The 14264-nt window shown below is 38.5% G+C and overlaps 1 protein-coding gene across 1 annotated transcript in view; it reads right to left on the reverse strand.

Annotated features, from left to right (window-relative positions):
* Positions 1 to 2351, reverse strand: part of MEOX2 (mesenchyme homeobox 2) — a 75582-nt gene extending 73231 nt beyond the window's left edge. Inside the window, exon 1 of the mRNA XM_518979.7 lies at positions 1464 to 2351. Coding sequence (XP_518979.3) covers positions 1464 to 1977 — 514 coding nt within the window. The 5' untranslated portion in view covers positions 1978 to 2351. The remainder of the gene's footprint in view (positions 1 to 1463) is intronic.
* Positions 2352 to 14264: the final 11913 nt, after the last annotated feature.

The following is a 14264-nucleotide window of genomic DNA, read 5'->3' on the forward strand; positions in this document are numbered from 1 at the left end:
AATATCAGTGACACTACTGGTAATTTTCTTATAAAAACTAATTTGTGATGGAACATTAAAAGTTCACCCCCTGACCTTGGAAAATAAAAGTTAGCTTTTGAGACCATGACAGAAGAATCCATCCTATAGTAACGCTGAAGAACAATTGATATTGCTGTGAAGGGTGAAGGAATATTAAATATGCGGCCAATCATTTTCATTTATGTGGCATCTTACCTAAAGCTTTACACACGATAAGCATTTTTCCAATCCTTCAAACCAACATATGGGATTACCTTCTAGGACCATTATTAACCCAATTCCACAGAGCAAGAAAAATATGCAAATATTATATTAAACAAATGACACCTTCCAAAAATATGTAATCCAGGTTGCACTATACCCACGAAAGAAAACTCACAAGTCTCTTAATTTTAAAGTATCCTTTAACAATTTTATAAAAATACAGGTAGGTAAGAGCTTTGAAAACTTGTCTGGAAAACTTTGAGTTTCTCTGGATTGCTACAATTTATTCGGCACGTTGTGCCTTCAAGCACCAGAGGTCAGGAAGGTTCCCCTTTTGCATGGCTGCTCAAATTATCCCCACTGAAATCAGCGCCTCCTGCGCGCACCCTTGCATACCCCTTTAGACACGTATCTAACTAACACTACCCGAGTTGCTGTTGCTTCGCGGTATTTGTCTCTACTAATACCCACTTGGTAGAGGGATTTATTTTCCACTTTTGAAACTTAGGTTCTGTAATTAGCTTACACCACACGGACTTGTACTATTAAGGTTCGTCTTTCTTCCAGTGTGAGCATCTATTTATTTACAATTCTCTGACACATTCCTTAAAATCTGAATTCCTAGATAATGTCTTCTTCCCCAATAAAGGGAAAATTTTACCATTTGAAATAGGGTGCTATTTAAAGAACGCTGAAATAAGAATGTTAAAAAAAAAACCTGAAACTTTTTTTTCTCATGCGCTCTGCCAAGTTCCATTGCAAGTTCCAAACATTGTGCAATAATTTGGAAATCCAGTTAACGATGGGAAAAATCGAGCCACTCAGAGTCGGGAACTTGCAAGAGAAAAGTCAAGAAGCGGCACCCGCACGCACGCCTGCCCAACGGACGCTGCATCCCTGGGCGCACGCCCCTCCCTCCCCAGCGCTGGGATGGAAGGTCACGCTTCACAATCGATTTCACAGCCACTTGTCCTTTTTTATCAACCTTCTGGTAAACTAGTTTAGGACTTTGGAGAGCTTAGAGCTGCTGGCTGTATATGCATTAGTCTCGAATAAACACGTGTCCCCAAATATCAGGACCAAAGCTTCACCGCCGAATTTGGCCGCAGGAAGCCACAGAGGGCAACACATTCCCATCTTCCCCGCTGCCACCCTCCAGTGCGAGAATCTCCCCTAGTATCTCTCCGCCCCCTTTCCAGGCCGGCGCGCACTCTCGAGGGTGCCTGGCGCGCCCTTACCTGAGCTGTCGCTTTTCCTCTTCCCACCGCTTCGCTTCTCCGCCTCCGCAGGTGACAGTGCCTGGCGGCCGTAGTCCCCCGGCGCGCACGCGGCCCCAGTCGGGGTGCTGGAGCCCAAGCTGGAAGAGTTGGAGCACAGGACGGGCGGGCTGCTCCCCAACTCTGGGGGCCCTCCAGAGTCGGGCTGGAGGCAGAGGCTGTGCCGAGCCGCACTCGGTGGGGAAGACATCTGCGGGAGGTGCCAGTTGGTTTGCAGAGCCTGGTGCTGCTGCTGATGGTGGTGATGGTGGTGGTGGTGGTGGTGGTGGTGGTGCCCCCTGTGATGCTGGCTGGCAAACATGCCCTCTTCGTTGGGGTATCCCGCGATTATGCAAGATGAGGAAGAAGTAGAGAGCTCGGGGTAAGACATATGGTCAGATCTTCCATGGAGGGCGAGAGAGGATTGGGAGAACGGGTGCAAGCCTTGCGCCGTGGCGTGAGGGCTGCGCAGGCAGCCAAAGAGCGGGTGTTCCATAGCATGCAAGTTTCGGGTTCCAGGCAGAAGACTTCACGACGGTTCCAAAGGCCACCACCCTCTGTCACTTTTCACTGGAAACCGTGTGATTTTTTTTACCCTCCCAAAGCAATAGCGGTGCACTTCTGCAGAGCTCGGATAATCCCGGTCCTGAGCCCCAGCGGCCAGTCTCCTTTACATATGAACAGTCGGACCTGGAAGAGCTTCCCTGAGCTACTCAGATGTCAAGAGTGGGAGAGGTTGAAGCCAAAAGAAGGTGGTCCCAGAGAACTGCTTTCAGGGGGAAATGGCTCTGAGAAGTTATAAATAGAGTGTAACGTGAGCTGGGGGCTGGCTTAGGAGCCCAGAGTTGACCACATGCAAACTCCCTCCAAAACTCCCGCTCAGCCTGCGCCACGCGCTCCCAGTTCCACTTCCTACCTCCTGCTGGACGGACGTAGAGCGTCCACGCCCGCCCAGCACTGCCGGCTGCCAGGACTACAAGCGGCACGCCAACGTCTAAGTCCCGCCCGGGAGGGCAGCAGCTCTACCCTCCAGACTCTGGAGGCCTGGGCGCGGCGCACACCACCCCCAACCCAGCACCCTGATTCCTACCTACTCACTTTCCTCTCGGGGAAACGTGACTTGTCAGTGTCATTTGGGAACTGTCACCTGCAGAAAAGCTAGGGATACGCCTAGCCTTTCAGGAACACGAAAGAAGTAATAGGGTTAAAGGAAAAGACCAGAGCTTGTTTGGCGCACCCTCGAAGTTTTTCAAACTTTGCATCTTCCCATGCCCTGGGCGCCGCAGCGCGCCTAGGTTTTCGCAGCTGGTTTCTGTGGGTGGGTTGTTAATAGGCTGGGACGCCAGATCTGAGGTTGCGGGGATGAGCACCATGGCCTGGAAAAGGCGGTTGTCAGTGCAGAAAGAAGACGGACCTGGTTGGGTGGGTGGGAGGAAGGCGTGAGTCTGAAAGGGTTGCAGATGCCTGCTCCCTGGCATCCTCACGTGCGATGCCAGGTGGAGGCTCCCTTCCCCCTCTTTCCCGGTCCCGCTCAATTTCCTAGCCACTTGTCCACCAAGAAGAACTTTTCCTGGGTCAAGAATATTTCCAAGCGATTGTGTCCCGGTCACATGAGATGTGTAGATTGCACGCGCATTTCTAGCCTTTCCCCTCAGGAGCTAGCCCAGGTCTCCTCCGTTTCCTCCAAAAATCCACTCTCTTCTGCTCAAAAATAAATCCGCTAATGCATCCCTTACCACCAGGGTTCCATTTACTGAGAATTCTTACATTTCGATCGCTCCCAAAATTCACTAAGCGTGGGCACTTGGTTACAATTTTGCATCCCTGAAAATAAAATAGAAAACTTGCCTCTAGTAAGCATGCGAGATCGAGGGCAGGGCTTTGAAACTGCCACTTGCTTAGCGGGCTACAGGGTCCGCTGGGGGCAGAGTCGTTTACACACAAGTGAGTGGCGCTGTAATGAGCAGGAGGAACAGTCATGTCCCATCTGGGACCTGTCGCATCAGGAGAATATCTGTAGTCACCTATTCCGCCCGGGGCCCCAAATGCGCCACCAGCAGTGTCGCCCCGTTTTTTCATTGTCTCAGGTGTCCAGAGGATGATGACCAGGTCTTTGAAGTTGTTAGTGGGATTAATGGGTACAGCAAACTGGGCTAGACATCTGGTTTGAATTAGGAAAAAGTATTGATTAATCTTTGAGAGGTGTCCCCAAAGCAGAACCTTTCCCCTCCTCTTCCAGTCCCCTTGCTTAAGCCTCACTATCTTCTTTTCTTTTAAGTCACACTGCAGAATAGTGGCTTCGCAATAACATCCGTGTGAAAGATCGAATTGTTTTCTATTGCTTAGAGGTGGGGTGGAGTGGGGGTTGATCAGGAATTCTGAGATTTGTAAGCGCTGCTTTCTTTAACGGAAATTGAGCTCTATTTTGAGGGAAATTAGTTTTGCAGACTTCGTTTAAAAAAAAAAACTAAAACTTTTGTTCACCAGCTGCTCAGCTTTTCAGTCTGGGTCTGAGCTGAAACCTGCTGCAAGTCTGACGGTAAGACTTTCTTTGCCGATATTTTGGGAATCTAATATTGTTTTAGACTTCGAAAAGGGGTGTTGTTCAGGTTGCACGTTTCTAGGGGCTTTAAGCACTCGCAGGATGGCGTCCAGGACTTAGATCTTAAGAATATTTCTTCCTGCCACTCCCCACGCCCTTGGCTCTTTAAGAATAAAAAGAGGTGGGGGAGTTATAGTCCTCCAATATCGTCGGAATATTTTTTTGTATTTTCATTGTGTTTATGGTTTCAATATGTGCTCTGATATTAAAAGTTAAAGTACAAAGAGCAACACTAAACTTCCCCAACTCCTGTAGCTTCTCTGTGGATTCTGGGCGAAAGCATTAAAGGCTTTATTTAAAGTGAGATTTAGGCAACCACCTCAATAAACCTAACCAGAAATATTTACATAATATAATGCTGTCAACTAAAAGCATTGTGGAAAATGTCAGACAAGACAGACTAAAATTACACATGATCTGCAGACATCAGTACAAAACATCCACAACGGTCCTTTTGGTTTGCATTACATTGGTTTAGAGGAAGCTAAGCAATTACTAAATGAATGGATTTGAATTTAACCAGTGTGTTGCAGGTAACCAGCAACAAGCACACACAAACCTTTCATCTCCTGAGGCTGCCAATTCTTCTTAGCCCAGTGACTGTGCTGGATTTTTTCTCACTCACTGTGTCAGATGTTAACAACCTGTCCAGAAGTTTCTCTACAACCTGCCCCAGTCAGTCAGCCTCTAGAACTGTGGGGCCAGAAACCTGGGAAGAAAAATTTAGGAAAGGTTAGAAAAGGAGGAAGTCATTCCAAAGGCATGCAATGAAAACAAAGCTAGCAAGAAAGGTCTTTTGAATTGAAGACACAGAACATTTCACATCAGCAAAAATTATGATGTCCAGTTTTCTTATAGAAAACAGAATATAAGGAAAATATTTGGAAGGAAAAAAATGAAGGACTAAAAAGGAGGTCTTGGTGAATTCCAGAATTAAATATAAGTTTAATTTTCTCTGGATTTCTAAATATGTATTCATCATTACATAAAGATTTTTAAATTTTATTAGAATATTTGGAATAAGATAGAATATTGAATTTTATGCTCTAGGTTATAGAGAAATTTTTAAAATGTAGTAACAACGGGAAAAAAATCCCTAGCATTTCCTATAATAGCTACTTCAGTGTTCACATCCATAAAATCCAATATTGAAAAGATGCCTTTTTACCTAATGATATCAAGAAGAATGGTAAAAATTATAAAAATGTATTATAAAATTTCTATATAACAATCATTTAAAACTATGTATGATATAGTATGTATCCTACATTTGTAATATACTTGAGTTTTCCTGAAGAAAAGTTATATTAATGCCAACATTTCGTGTAAGGTTTCAATATCAAGTAACGCATTATAAAGAGGTTGATTATGTGAAAAGGTAAGCTACTTAGCTCTTGAAGCGTCCACAATTATAATTATTTTAAACGTAGGCTAGGTTCTTTAAACTTGATAAGTGTGTATATCTATTGTTTCCTCGGCTTAAATAAAATGACATTCAAGAGTAAAGGCAGAGATTTCTTTTTATTAGGACTATTTTATTTTAAGGGGAATAGAGCTCATATTAAGCAATACAACAAAATTGTATTTAAATTTTACTTTAAGATTCACGACGATTCTTTTAAAAGTTGCCATTCTTCTGCACACGTGTGACATGAGTTGTCATGGAACTTCAAATATTTAAAATTAAATAGGAAACTCTACTTTGAATTTTACCTAATAGATAAATTTTCCTTGGTAACATATACTCATAATATATGAACTAAAGGGTGGATAATTAAATTAATGTTGTAATTTGTTTCTGAAAACTTTATTGGGTATAGAAATATTATTTCTGCTATATTTTGCCAAAAAGTAGCAGTTATGTCCTTCAGTTGGTTCTTCTGAAATAAAGAATTTTGAAAATGTATCCAAATATGCTAAATACCCAATGGTAATTTATGTGATTTATGATGTACATTATTTTATAAAACTAAGGAACTGATTTTCCCCAGGAACTATGCATTATAAAGTTTATGGAACAATTTTGCTATGGCTAATGCATGTTATTTAGTGATTCTGTATATTTTACACATTTTTTAAATGTTATTATTTTTATATAACATTAATTGGTACATTCACAATAAAAATTGTTACATTCATTTTACATGTACCAAAAGAAATGAATACTTAAAACCTTACTTCTAAACTGTAAAACAATCCAACGTACTTTGTTTTTCTAGTTTCTATTTCTTCCTGCATTTAAATTGATTTCTTTCAGGAATTAGTGTTTTCTTCCATTCAATTCCAGTATAGTATAATCAATGAAATTGTTCTAAACACTAAATATAACTCTGCCTAAAGCAATAAGACAGGACACAAAATATATCAAAATTAGATCTATTTAATGGATGATCTTTAGAAAGCCAGCATGCAAGATAGATTATGACTAATAAAATTAAATCTAAAAGATTCAATTAAAAATTCAAAATATATGCATTCTTTCATAATATGTATTCACACTTAACAAAATTCTAATGATCTTTTGTCTTTCTTTTTCTTTTTTTTTATTTTGTGAGGCGTCTTATGATTGGGAAGACATAGATTGCCTCTCAAATTTCAAACACTTCCATCTGGACTTCCTTTTGTTCACCTGTTTTAAATCCATAATTATTTGATAGTTAACTCATAATAATGCTAATAGACAATAATTAATTTCTACATTTTCACTTGCATTCACGTTGTATGTTATTTTTATTGATAAATGTAGGCCTTTTCAAAATTTTGTCATTGAAAATTGTATCCTTTCCATAACAGGGAGAGGTACAGGCAAACTAATTCAAGAGAATTCTATAATGAAATGCTCTATATTACATTTTCTATAGCATCCAACTCATAACCATTACATTTCTATCCACAATTTAAGGGAATTACACCATTTACTTCTCCCATGTCTTAAAAAGCAACGCTATCCTTTTATATGAATTGAATTTAGAAAAGTTCACAAACCTCAGAGAAGAAAAATTGAATCGAAAATACAGACAGGAATTATAAGTAAAACCTTAGTCTTCTGTTTTAAGTTTTCCAACTTGAAGAGTTCAACATAACTAATGTAACTTTGGCACTATGATAAGTTTTTCTTGTGTGTTTTTATTTTTCATACTTCATCAATTTGTAGCAAGTTTTATTCTTAAAGTGGCTTTTCCATTTTGAGCTCAGGTTTATGATTTGGATTACTAAAAACCTCTGTGTTTTAGCTGTTAGTATAGTTCTCCAAAATATTTAATTGCACACTCGTATTTTATATGATTCAGACTCAACAAAGAAATACCAGCTGCCTTTTATGTCAACTTTTTTTTTAGGAATAAAGGAAAAATGTTGTATATTTGTATACCAAACAAAACGAAAAGTTAAGGCCAAATACAAGATCTCTTATAAAAGCATATTTTTAAGAGTTTAACATTATAATAGTACTCTGATGGAGCACAGGTTTTTTTTTTTTTTGGAAGATTTTGAGAGTGATATGGAGTATTTCATACAAGGCAATGGCTTTATGGAAATGGATCAAAACAAGGATGAAATGATTAAATGACAACTGTCTGCCCATGTCTTAATTAACATAAGAAACAAGAAAGGTAACAGAAGGTCAGAATGGGCCAAAAAAAAAAAAAAAAAAATCAGAAGAGTATTTAGCAGGTGAAAAGACAGAAAGTGAGACAAGCTTAAAGATATTAAAAATAATTTTAAATTTGTTAATACATAAATTGTAAGCCACATATGATCATGGTAAAAAGATTCCAGGTTCATATCTTGGTTTAATTGGAATTTTAAAAATAAGTCATCAGAAAGGTTCATATTTAACTGCATGGCATATATACTGTTGATAGAAGTAATAATGAAATATTACTATTCTGAGAAACAGTTTCAAATAATTAATGTGAAATGTGGATATAGATGTGATCAACGCTTAGACATGTGTAGGCTATTGAATATCTGAAGTTCTGAATAATCACTACCTTTTCGTCTTACAAATTTGTAACCTGAAACTCATTGTAAGCAAAAGGTTTTTCTAAATTGTATCTATTTTTAGAGGGTGATTTCTGCTAAGTTGGGGTCATAGTATATGGGAAGGGAATAAGCTGGTTTTCAACAGCTGTTAGTGTCTGAGGAAAAAAAAGAAGTCTTGGGCCAACTGCACTGTAAAGCACTTCAAAGCACAAGTAAGGAAATTCTGTACCAAACACCAACCAGAACCCAGGAGGAATACCAGTTCTGAGCTCTAAGGCCCAGGACAAGGCAATTTCTCATACCACCAGCTAACAGTTGTTTTCATCCACAAAAGGGCCTGTGATCAAAACAAAGCTGTCTCTATATTATATGAGATTGTATAAATACTAGATGCAACCTCTTCAACCCTTAGAGTGACTAGAAAAGATTCTTTTTTCCCCACCGGACACGCATTTTGCATGACCTTTGTCCTATAAGCTCAAAGTTGCGGGACTCTACGTTGGTCCAATTCCACTTCTAACAATTCATTCTTGAGGGTATAAAAGAACTATTGGGTAGAAAAAGAGCACAGTGACTGAAAAGGTCAAAATAATCTTGTAATACTTCATGATAAAATAGAATCAAACTGACAACTGATGTTGAAAATGGACTTTATGAGTAAAAGAAAACTGACAGGTTTTTCCTCTAATTTAGGACATCTGTAGTAATCTGAAGCAGCATTTCTGCAAATAACTTATTAAAGATGATTAAGTGTGCTGGTTAAAGTGATGGTAATGTTTCTCTGAAGATATACTCAAGGCCAAATCAAATAGATTTGACCCGTAATCAAATATAATAATACCTCTATTTATTGCAAACAATTTTAAGAACATTCCTTTGCTATAGTAACTATAGAGCAATAAAAATAGCACATTTATGACCTTCCATGTTAATTACTTTATTCATCATAATTATCATCTGTGGGCCAGTAGTACCTGTCAATAACTTATGAAATGTTTGAATTTCTACACATTTTGTTCTTGGTTACCTCTGCTATCCTACCTCTTACAGTTAATGATGCGATTTGATCAAAGTTGAAAGCTGAGTCCTTTTGGGTTTTAAGATCTGATCATACCTTCATCAGATAGACCCCACCAGGCAAAGGTCTCAGGCCCAGGTAGCACCACTTGGAATCCTTCCAGAACCAAAGACAAGCACATAAGTATAAAACTGCAAAAATGTTCACTATTGCACATGTGGTGATAAAGCCTATTTTTAGAGAAGTGTGTATTTTTAGAGAAGCAAGATATAAAGAATCACATAGAAGCTTGTAAATATTATGCACTGTAAATCTAAGGTTATTGACTTAGCTATTTCTCTTTCTGTAACAGTATTAAAGACTTGCTAATCTATGTCTAGTTCTGTTATGTGAACAATATTTTTCTTAAAAAGCAATTGTTAGATCACTATAATCTGGCATTTATGTCAAATATAGCCATGGCTAGAACCAAAAAAAGTGGGTTATTTTCCTTGTACTGTACTAGCAATTCCAGTGATCAAAAATTGCTAAATCTCAATTTTCAGTGAGCAAGTCCCATGTCAGTCTCTCTCTAAACAGCCTTATTGACAAGTCAGTTGCTTAAGTCAGAAGTGGGAACCCACAATTGCCAAGCCCCTCCTTCCTTCTCCTTTTCCCCCATGCAATCAATCATCAAGGGAAGTATTCCCAATTATACTTATTTAATGTTCATTAACTCTATAATCCTCTCCACCACCAGTCAGTACTTTATTTGGGGGCCTCACTCATCTCGTTTAAATTATAGAGGGGTCCCACGATCCTGTAGTTGCCTAGAGCATTCCTCCATCTTCAGAACCAGGATGGAGAATTGATTTGGATCTTAGCTCTGTCACTTTCTAATTCTGTGGATATATTCATTTGTTAACTCAAGAGAATATTACGATAAACAATTTTGACAATGCTGTGAACATACTTACCATCATGACTGGCATAAGCTCCACAAATGTTTAACAAATTTAAGTTACATCTAGACCTCACTGTGGAATGCAGATTCGTGTGGTTGTTGAGCACTTGAAATGTGGCTTTTCCAAATTAAGATTCATTTTAAGATTAAAATGCATACCAGATCTCAAAGACTTCTTGTGAAATTAATGAAGTTTTTCATTGACTACATGTTAAAATAACCGTGGTTGTATACATTGGGCTAAATAAAATATATTATTAAAATTAACTTTCCTTCTTTTTTACTTTTTTAATGCAGATGCTAGAAAACTTAAAATGACCTATGTGGTTTACACTGGACAATGCTAAGCTAGAGGGTGTCATTTAACTTTTTCTTTCTTTTATTCCCTCCCCTTGCAAATAGGTACCAAATTACATATATATATCTGTCAAAATGATGTAGGACCTAAAGTCTCTCTGTAAGTTGATCCTTTTGACCCCATGATTAGGAGCTTCACAATGTGGTACCACACCTGGAAACCTCCAGAACAAGATCTCAAGGAAACACAGGAAATTCCTGAAACAGCAAAACCCCCTACGTGAAGACGTCTGTTATTCCTTTGTGTATCAGGAGCATCACTGTTAATTAACTGTTGATACACTTAAAACAGCTTGGTTGGCAATGTCCTTTTTGAATAAAGAAGAGCCAGGTGTGTTTTACAGGATGAACTAGACAATGCTGCCACAAGTTTACCTCTACGTCTTATTGCCTTGGAAAAATTTCCTGCATATCGTGGCACAAGATGGTTGGCTCTCCAGGCAGCAGTTGGCGTTGTGAATCAGTCATCTCAGCATGTGTCTCCAAGATCCCACAGCAGGGGGAAAAAGAGGTGGAGGGTCACATGCCTGGTGTTACATACTTTGAGGCAGAGGTGGTAGGTGCCATTTCTGCTCACAGCTCATGGACCAGAACAAAGCCATGCATACCTGAGAGAGGACCAGAAAATATTCTGAAGCAGAGGGCTATTTGGTGAGCAGTAAATGTTTCTGTTACAACAGGTTTTGACAAACGTCAAATGTACTCCTACTAGGCCTACTTCACACCAGTAAACTCTGTACTTCCTGTTGCTTGATGGCATCTTATGCTGATGTTTTCTATCATAGTGTCCGGCACAAAACAAGAGCTCAATACATATACTTAATAGCGCAGTTAGATCTAAGAGTTTCACTTTATCAAAAGATTTTAGTACCTACGTAGCTATTGGGCCGCATCAGGAAAATGTAACTGCTTCTACAACCGCAAAGAAAATTTAACTAATTGTATGCTCATCCCAGCTTCAGGTTTTTGTTGTTTTGTTTGCTAGCTTCTTTTTATTTCATAATTTTTGCTTTGTTTTCTGCCCTTGAGCAGAGGTTCATTTCTAGTTTTCACTGGAATTAGAACAACAGTTGTGTCCATATGCAATAACAGTGTTTCAAATTCTTTGGGGATTTGCCCACAGTGTCTGCAGTCATATTGTGACACCAGTTGTGATGCCAGTCTCTGTAAATCAGACTTATTCCCAGTGAGACATTATATATTTTTGCAGCCAATATGATCTATTTTATAGTGATTTATAGCATTGTCTCTGAAAAGGATACTTTGGTTTGTGTCTTGTTTTTGTCAGTTTTCAACACTTTGATTGTGGCCAGGTTAATTAATATTTTTGTGTCTAGGTTTCCTCATCTCTAAAATAAAGATGTTTATTTCTATAGCTTCATGTTGACAATTAAATTATATAATTTATGTTACTCAACTAGCAAGTAAATTGATGTATAGTGTATTTATAAATGATAGATACTATCTTTATGTTAATTTTTATTATTGTCATCATTATCATCAATTTTCAGGTCCATGTTCTGACTAAAAGGAAGCCACACTCTGTCGAAAACAAGCTTTGTAAGAAAATTTTGAAGTATTTACTTATATCTAACCATTCATTCCACCTTTTCTCCCAAATAACACTCTAATATCTTGAGACATCTTGTCTAGGGCCAGATTTCATAAATGCTTGTGAGGCGGGAGAATAAGTTCGGGAGGCAGTTCACACTGCCTAAAGACAACGCACACTGACTTCCTATAACTAAATCTAAAGGAAAATCCCAACTTTCCTCGCCCAAGTAACAAAAGAATCAGAGGCTATACTCCCTTTGCAACCTGCCCCTTTTCTGCCTGGCAGATGAAAAATGAAAGGTACCTATGACTGGTCCCCTCCCATGACCAGTCAGACTGGTCACGGATCACTACTTCATTTACATAGGGTGTAAACCGAGTAACCAATGGGAAACCTCTAGAAGGTATTTAAACCCCAGAAAATTCTGTAACCGGTGGTCTCCAGCAGGTTGCTCAATCTTGCTGCCACTCTGTGGGATGTACTTTTGTTTCAGTAAATCTGCGCTCTTCCTTCGTGGTTTTGTTTGTGCTTTTTGTCCAACTCTTTGTTCAAAATGCCAGGAACCTGGACACCCTCCACAGGTAACACTTGTTGATCAAATAAATAATATGCTAATGATAAATGTAACTTTAGTTATCAACATTTTAAATTAAATGATTATACATTTAGGTTGTACATATTTCACTTGGCTTTTCCACTTCCTTCAAAGTAATAGTAAAACAAAGACTCTTGGCATATAAAACCCGGAATTTGAGATGCCTGACAAAAATGCTTCATATGGCCAAAAGAACTATTAAATTCTAAAGAAAAAGCCATAGGTCATTTCTTACCTAAAGCACTTTGGATAAATTTATAGTGGAATTTGATTTTAGGTTGTACAGGATCTAGCCATTAGTTCAAAAGTAATGAACTGTCCTGTAACAACAGAGGTTTAGTGAGATTATAACTACGGGACTAACCCTAACCTCAATTATAGTGTAATATGCAACTCACTTAACTCCAAATAAATAAGCATACTAACAATGAAATAAAATACTCATAAAATGAATAACATAGAACTTAAGATTTTACATCTATTTACATCATTTATGCTTGACTCATATAGTGAGTATATATAAGCTATGCCAAAAATAAGCTCAATGTACTGCTTAGTGCCAACTAAAATGTACATTCTTTTATAATTGAATCCCTATTTCCAGAAATGTTTTGTGGTGATTTACAGTACAATTTGATAAAACAAAATGTAAATGTAGAATAAAGACTATAGATTAAATAAATACTAAAGGTCAATACATTATAGACTGAAGTGTAATATAAAATAAAGACATGAGAACCTTCTGAAGGAGAAGTTTCCAAACCTTAAATATCAGAAGAAACCTCTGGCTTTTGTTTGTTTTTAGGAAACACATTGTAGCACACAGCTACGTAAGGACGGTGAGAACCAGAGCCATCAGGATGGACACAGGTCAGGGGCACCAAGTACCACTTGCTCAGTGTATTTTCCCCTCCCCTTACAGCCCACGGGCTCATGAGTGGCACCTACAAAGAAACAAATGGATCTTGAGACACAACCTAAAAACCAAGCACTAATTTCTCCAATATATGTAATACAGCCGGTGAAATGGCCCCTCAAATGCCGTACCTGTGTTTTCTTGGTCCATTAATTCATTTGATAGGTACATTCTTGGGGTAAATATTTGAGCAACTTTTTTTTTTTTTTTCAGAGACAAGATCTTCCTCTGTCAGGGGTGAGGTGGTGCAATCATAGCTCACTGCAGCGTCAAACTCCTGAGCTCAAGTGATCCTCCTGCCTCAGCCTCCCTGGTAGCTGGGCCTACAGGTGTGTATCACCACATTCAGCTAATTTTTAAAAATGTTTTATAGAGATGGGTCTTACCATGTTGCTCAGGTTGGTCTCAAACTCCTGGCCTCAAGCCATCCTCTCACCTTGGCCTCCCAAAGAGCTGGGATTAGAGGCGTAGGCCACCACACCCTATTTTCCTTAATTTTTGTCTTCAGCTATTTAGTTATTAATTCCTTCCAGTTTTCTAAGTTTTGTTTAGTATATAAATATAGATTTCCTACAACTATAAATGTAGAAATACTTCTAATGCAGAAAATTTAATCTAATACCCTTGTATTTATCAAGAGTCAATTTTTTTTTAAAAAAGGGACATCTCTGTAAGGCCTGAACAGCAAAATGTTACTTAGTGGAATCTAGAAAAATCAAATCCCCATAGAATTCTGTGCTAGAAAAACAGAGCCTAACAAAAAGGGAACAAAGGACATGAATTACTGCATTATCAAAGTAGAACTATTTATGA

Source organism: Pan troglodytes, chromosome 6 (assembly GCF_028858775.2).
Source record: "Pan troglodytes isolate AG18354 chromosome 6, NHGRI_mPanTro3-v2.0_pri, whole genome shotgun sequence".
NCBI lineage: Eukaryota > Metazoa > Chordata > Mammalia > Primates > Hominidae > Pan > Pan troglodytes.